Source organism: Populus trichocarpa, chromosome 3 (assembly GCF_000002775.5).
Source record: "Populus trichocarpa isolate Nisqually-1 chromosome 3, P.trichocarpa_v4.1, whole genome shotgun sequence".
Lineage (NCBI taxonomy): Eukaryota > Viridiplantae > Streptophyta > Magnoliopsida > Malpighiales > Salicaceae > Populus > Populus trichocarpa.
Window position 1 is genome coordinate 12447828 of NC_037287.2, and position 7517 is coordinate 12455344.

Genomic DNA, 7517 nt, shown 5'->3' on the forward strand with positions numbered 1-7517 from the left:
CAAAATTAGATTGATTGAGAATTATGCTTCGTGATTTTTTGTTCAATTTCTATAAGGTCATCGCGGTCTTAGACAAACATCGCAGTATTGGGTTGGCGCTTGATTTTGTGATTATCTATTTTTGTTATCAAGTAGTTAAATAAAGAATATTTTTGGGGAAAAATCAAGTTATTGATCCTAGTAAAGTCTATGACCTGGTTCGTAGGTTTGACGGGTTGAACCATGTGACCTAGTTCACGGGTTGAACCATGTGACGAAATCAAGTTAATATTTGATTATATATGGTGAAAATTACGTGTTGTATAAGTATTTATTATTTTAATGTACTAATAAATGTGTAAAGATACGTTATTTTAATGTAGGTCTTCAAACTGTATGTTGTTTTCAGGTACCTCACATACTTGTCCGGAGTTGTAGCCTATTGTTGTTTCTAGCTCTACTTTAGGCTAGTTTTATATGTATGCATGCTCATGTCTATTGTTGTTTAGCGTCATTGTTGTATGAATATGACTCATCAAAATTATATATTATGCTTGATGGAACATGGAAATGATGGGTAGGCCTGAGACTACCGATGGGTTTATTTAACATGAAATGAATAATACATGACGTGATTATATGATTGAGATTTCAATGCATATATATATTTTTTTTGTCGTTACAACTTTGTTTTTTTATAGATTTCAAACATAGATAAAAAAGGCTCGAGAGTTTTTAAAAGAGCTTCTTTATCTGAAAAGCTTGTATTTAAAAAACTTTATATTTTTAATAAGAATTTATTTTTGTCCCTTATGGATAGGGAGAAACTATTTATTTATAGAGATTTGTAGAGGCGTTCAAGTTTTTTTGTCAATGTCATATGATATTATTTTATTAATTGATTTTTATTTATGAGATATTGTATTTATGATAAATTATTTTAAATATCTCATCTCATGTGTCCACTTTCCATTGACAAATAAATATATAAATGTTTATTTATTTTTTATTTTTTTATTTTTTATGTAAACATAAAATAAAAATGATATATGACAAATTTTAATTTTTTAATTTTTTTTATTCTTTCTATAGCTTTATATATTTGTTATTTCAGTCTTAACAAAAACATCTCTAAATTGAGTTGGTGCTTGATTTTGTAATTATTTATTTTTTTTATCATGTAATTAAATAAAATTATTAAATTCAATATAATTTATAACATGAGTTAAAGGAAATTGAATTCAAATTAAAATGTTGTTGTCTAAATAACCTTGAACAATATAAGCAAAGTAGACACGAAAGCTCGAGGACAATAATCCTATAGGTAGCAGCAAAAATCTCTCTTTTTTTCTTAACAAAGAAGCAACTAAACATGGGTCTAGCCAAATTGATAAATAGGTAACAGGATGCCGGGTCATGACCGGGGCTTGTAGGAAAGCAACAGAAAGAGCTGCCATCTGCAAAAATGCGATTTTTTAGGGGAGGGCTCCTGAGTTTCATGCTTTATGCTTGTTGGGCGACGATTATAAGATAAGTCTCAAGTTTGAATCCTAGTGTCCACATAAAATTAAAAAAAAACTTTTATTTATTTATTTATTAACGTGGGTGTTTGGGACAGCTTGTGTGCATCTTGACTAATCTCACGGACCCTAAAGTTAACGACCATTTAAGCCTCCAGTTACCCTGAGGTTTGTGAGACTCGAACTAGTGACCTCTAAGAAGCAAACCTAGAGCCTGACTAGTTGAGTTACACCCCTCAGAATTAACAAAAAAAAAAAAAAACTCTTGGGGCCATGGGTTGCAGTAAGGGCCTGTTTGGAATTGGGGTAGCGGTAGCGGTTGCAGTTCAAGGTATTTTTTACATAGAAATGCATTAAAATAATATATTTTTTTATTTTTTAAAAATAATTTTTAAAGTCAGCATATCAAAACAATATGAAAACATAAAAAGTAATAATTTTTAGCAAACTTTTTTAAATTTTTTTTAAGGAAATACTGTTGTAACAGCGTTTCCAAACAGACTCTTAATCTGATGCGCAAAATCGAAGTGATACCTTTTGTCTTCAAAAAAATAAAATAAAAATTAATATATCTATACACATACAAGTTGCTGTAAAAATCAACAATAACACAGGTTATGTACTTGATGATTAATACGTATTACTACTACATGCCATGAAAGTTTAAATTTACTTTTTAGGACTAAAATCCCCTTGAAAATTAGAGTTGCATAGATAATTATTTCATCGTAATTAAGGAGACATTGGTTCTTAACAACTTGTCAAATTAACCGTCAATCCGAAAGGTGTCATCCGCCGGTAAGATCAAACTATTATCTTCAAATGGTAACATACTGCCGGGCAATTCCAACAATTGAGATTAGTCAATCTTTATTTCCAGAGAAAGCATGAACGGATTTGTTATCTCATAACCTAAACCTAAACTGCTTGGTAAGTTTGGCAAAATTCAAGTTAAAGAAAGGGAAATAGAATGAAACTTCTTGACGATGTCAAATGGCGCCGTTCTTGCATGAATATTTGTCCCGTAATTTCGCAATAAGTGGAACTTGGTAATAGCAGAGTTCATAATTTGTTGTTAATACTTGTTAATGCTCGGCATTGTCTTGGTGGTGATGAGTGATGACGAGGACGTTTCCATGGTCAAAATGTACATTGAATATGGGGTAACACCTGGTTATTGATTAGTGAACAGAGTGTCATATCAATGACGAGGTAGCCATCAGCTTACGGGTTTTTTTTTTAAAAAAAGAATATTGTTATTTGTAGCTTTCGAGAGTTTCAATTTATATTTAAAAATCTTACTTGCTGATAAGGAGAAAAAGGACGTTGTAGCTTGTTCGAGTGGATGTGTTTTCATATCTGCAATTTCCTAGAAGAAATACTGAACTTTTCAACCTCGCGAACGGAACTATTCAGGTGGTATTTCCTCGAAGTAAGTACTTGGAATAGGTAATGGGTTATCTCGGATTGACCAACTAGTTTTGCAGGTCAAGTAAGTCACTGAAAACATGGCTTGGTTAATCAGGTTTTACCACCTCAACGTCTTGTTTGGCTCAGCTCGACTAGAAATCTGGTTTGAGTCGGGCTTTGAGTTTCAGTTTTTCGGTTCAGGCTCCAGGTCATGAGTTTCTCGAGTCTCTCTGTTAGATCGGGTTAAGTTTAAGAACATAGTTTTTCATCCCTTTCTAATAAAAAGGAAAAGAAAACAAATTAGGCTTCGTAGGTGCCTCATCATTCATGAAAATGATCCTTGGAATTACAATTTTGACAGCAGCCCATGAAGCTTTCCACGAAAGGGAAAAGTAGCTGTTTGGAACTTTCAGCGAGTGAGAGATCATCAATCATTTAACTCTCCTGCGCAAGTAATTTAAGCTTTCTGGACTCTAAGTGGTAGAAATGGCCACATACATTTGAGGCTGGCATAACTTTAAGCCAAATTGGAGAATTTCATGGAATTTACAATTTTTGGAAGAGACAATAAAAAACTACAGATCTATATTCCTGCTTACGAAAATTCTGAGTAAACTATGCTCTCAAGCAAATAAGTGACTGGATGGTGTGTAGATAACTGATCACCAGGGATCTTGAATATTTCCTATGACAACCATGGCTAGTTGACCTAATGCGAGAAAAAACTATATAAGCCCAAAGTTGGAGTCTCAGAATCACAGTTCAAACAACCTTCTCTTCAAGTTCCATTCCTTGAGGGGAAAAAAAAAAAACACAACCAAGCCTGACATTTAACCTGAACCCTGAACAAAACCAGCTGCTTCTAAATTCTTAGTGTCCTGACACATACAACAAAAATCCCATCTCCAGCCTTCTTTTAAGAAATACCCTGACATACCCATTCCTGTCACAAATCTAATGCATATATTAGAATAGCACTTCGGATACAGTTAATTTTCTGACAAACAGAACCAACTCTATCTTGTAACCAAGCAGATCCCGAACTTCTAGCTATTTAAGCAAGGGATAAAATGGCTGAAGGTTCAGTGAACTTTCTCCTCTCGAAGCTTGCTCAAATTCTCGAAGAAGAGGGCCAGCTTTTGACAGGGGTTCGGACAGAAGCTGAGTATATCAGTGATGAACTGGAGTTCATGAAAGCCTTTTTAAGAGTTGCTGATGCCATGGAAGAGAGGGACCCGAGCCTTGAAGTGTTGGTCAAGAAAGTGAGAGATATTGCTTACGAGATGGAAGATGCTCTTGATGATTTCAAGCTGCGTCTTACACATGATCGTGGACAAAGATTCTTTGCTCCTCTCCTAAGAAGTTTCGACCACTTTGTGAATTTAAGAGCTCGCCATCAAATAGCTTCAAGAATCCGAGCCATCAAATCCAGAGTAATAGGCATCTCAGAAGCACACCGGAGATACCTGATCAGAAATAATATAATGGGGCAAGGCTCAACCTTCAGCAGCATTTCAAGGCTGGAATCTCAAGGGGATGGCCTTCTGCTCGAAGAAGCTGATTTGGTGGGCATTGAAAAACCCAAAAGGCAGTTGATCGAGTGGCTTTTGGAAAGAAAATCAGGACGCGAGGTGGTTTCTGTGGTTGGGATGGGAGGGTTGGGGAAGTCAACCTTGGTGAAAAAAGTCTACGATGATCCAGATGTGAAGAAACAATTCAAGTTCCGAGCTTGGATCACCGTTTCTCAATCTTTCAAGAAAGAGGAACTCCTAAAAGACATTATTCAACAACTCTTTCGTGTTCACAGAAAACCAGGTCCTAAAGGTGTGGATAGCATGGACTATGATAAGCTAAGGACAGTGATCAATAAATTTCTGCAACAGAAGAAGTACCTGATTGTCTTGGATGATGTGTGGCACACAAGTACCTGGGGTGCTTTCCAACATGCCTTGCCAAACAACAACTGTGGCAGCCGAATTATGGTCACAACTCGTAATACTGAAGTTGCCTCTACCGCATGTATGGATTTCCCTGACAGAGTACTTCCTTTGGACCCATTATCTCAAGAAGAATCTTGGATTTTGTTCTGCAAAAAGATATTTCAGAACAATACTTGCCCTCCACATTTGAAGAATGTTTCAGAAACAATTCTTGGTAGATGTGAGGGATTGCCACTTGCAATTGTCTCAATCAGTGGTGTCTTGGCAGCAAAAGACAAGAATAAAATAGACGAATGGGAAATGGTCCATCGTAGCCTTGGTGCTGGATTTGAAAACAACGACACACTGATGAGTACGAGAAAAATACTGTCACTGAGTTACAATGATTTGCCTTACTATCTCAAATCTTGCTTGTTGTATTTCAGCATCTTCCCTGCAGGTAATCCAATTGAGCGGATGAAACTTATTCGGCTATGGATAGCTGAAGGATTTGTGGAAGGAAAGGAAGTAATGACATTAGAGGAAGTTGCAGAAGACTACCTGAATGAGCTCATAAAAAGAAGCTTGGTTCGTGTAGTAGAGGCAACCAGTGATGGACGCGTCAAAACATGCCGCATCCATGACCTTCTGCGCGAGATTATGATTACAAAGGCAAAAGACCAAGACTTTGTAGCAATAGCCAAGGAAGAAGGCATGGTGTGGTCTGAAAAAGTCCGTCGTGTGTCAATACATAAAGCCGTGCCAAGCATACAACGAAGACATGTTCCCTCTCGACTTCGTTCAGTGCTCATATTTTGGGGGGCAGATTCTTGTCCTGATTCTCCTGCGCCTAATTTGTCGTTCGGTCACCTGAGGTTGCTTAATGTGTTAGATCTGGAAGGAGCACCTCTGAAGGAATTCCCCAGCAAAGTTTCCAGCCTCTTCCTCTTAAAGTATCTAAGTTTGAGGAACACCAATGTCAATTCCATTCCAAGCTCCATTAGCAAGCTTCTGAATCTGGAAACGTTGGATCTAAAACATACTCAAATCTCTGAATTGCCCGTTGGGATTCTGAAGCTCAGAAAACTTCGCCACCTTTTGGTGTATCGTTATGAAATTGATTCTGATGACAGGATTCACACCAAATATGGTTTCCAACCACCACCTCAAATCGGAAGTCTACAATCCTTACAAAAACTCTGCTTTGTAGAGGCAAATCAAGGCGGTGATCTTCTGCTGGAACTGGGAAGGTTGAATCAGTTGAGACGGTTAGGCATTGTAAGGTTCAGGAAGGAACATGGGAAGGCTCTATGTTCTTCTGTTACAAAGCTGACAGACCTTCGTGCCTTATCTATAACTTCAATCACAGACAGTGAATTCATTGATTTGGAGTACTTATCAAATCCTCCTCGATTTCTTCAGCGATTGTACCTGACAGGACGGTTACAGAGTTTACCAGAGTGGTTGCATTCTTCGGATAGCTTGGTCAAGTTGGTTTTAAAATGGAGTCGGTTAAGTGATGATCCACTGCTATCTCTTCAGCATCTGCCCAATCTAGTACACCTCGAGCTTGTACAGGTTTACGATGGGGAGATGCTGTGTTTCCAAGCTAAGGGATTTCAACGGCTCAAGTTCCTGGGCATAAATAAATTAGAGAGTCTCAGAGTGATAACTGTTCAACAAGGAGCAATGCCTTGTCTTGAAAAGCTGATCGTCCAAAGCTGCAAGGAATTGAAAAGGGTGCCATCAGGTATTGAACACCTGACCACGCTAAAGGTATTGGAGTTTTTCAATATGCCAAAAGAACTCATCATGACTTTGCAACCCAGTGAAGAGAATGGAGATTATTTGAAGGTTGCACATGTTCCTGATGTTTACTCTACCTACTGGAACAACGGTATACTGGATAACTTCGCTTTATTAACCAAAGAAGATGGAAGTTCTTCCCTGCATAGCCCTAGCGGTAGCAGGCGCGACTATATTTGGAAATAACAAGTTTTTATCTCTGTGATTGTAAATTATTCATGAATAAGCTTATCTCTTAGTTTGTCTTCCTTCCCTTCGTTCTCTGTTGTTTTCTCTTAATTTGGTGTACGGTGTGCTGTGTAAAATGTGAATATTTCTCGTTAATTTTCAAATAATCTGTGTCGATGGAGTAGTGTGGAGCTAGGGTTGATTTTTCTACAAGGCTGCTATATATCATATAAAAAGCTTTCTGACTTCAGCTTTTGAAGTAGTCTTTGCCAAGCTTTTTATAGCATACTAAGAGCATCCTTTGAGATGCTCTAATAAAGAAGCTTTATTAGAGCTATAAAAATAAAAGATAAAAGCCAAAAATTATTTTTTTTTTCTCTTAACTTTTTATTTAGGACATCCTTTGAGATGCCCTAATAAGGCTATTGGGTTGCAACCATTCCCCTTCTCTTAAGGGAGTACTAATGTTTCTTGTTTCAATTTGTATCCAACACTTATAGCTTGTCATTAAGATTTATAAATATAAAATCTACATGTAAGATTGCATTAGAGAGAGATATAGAGAACCCTTAATCAGTTATAGCACCAGCAAAAACAAATTCTCTAATTTATTTCATGCAGCGAAAGTTAAGTAGGACAATAATAACATAAAAATCATAATAAAAAAATATAAAAGATTTAATAAGCGAAGAGAATTGCAAACATGAACTCTAAA

At 36.6% G+C, this 7517-nt stretch overlaps 1 protein-coding gene across 1 annotated transcript; it reads left to right on the top strand.

The window, feature by feature from the left end:
- Window positions 1-3584: 3584 nt before the first annotated feature.
- Window positions 3585-7059, top strand: LOC127905045 (disease resistance protein RPM1-like). The gene has a single exon (XM_052451034.1). The coding sequence runs from the start codon at window positions 3980-3982 to the stop codon at window positions 6818-6820; it is 2841 nt and encodes a 946-aa protein (XP_052306994.1). The 5' UTR covers window positions 3585-3979; the 3' UTR covers window positions 6821-7059.
- Window positions 7060-7517: the final 458 nt, after the last annotated feature.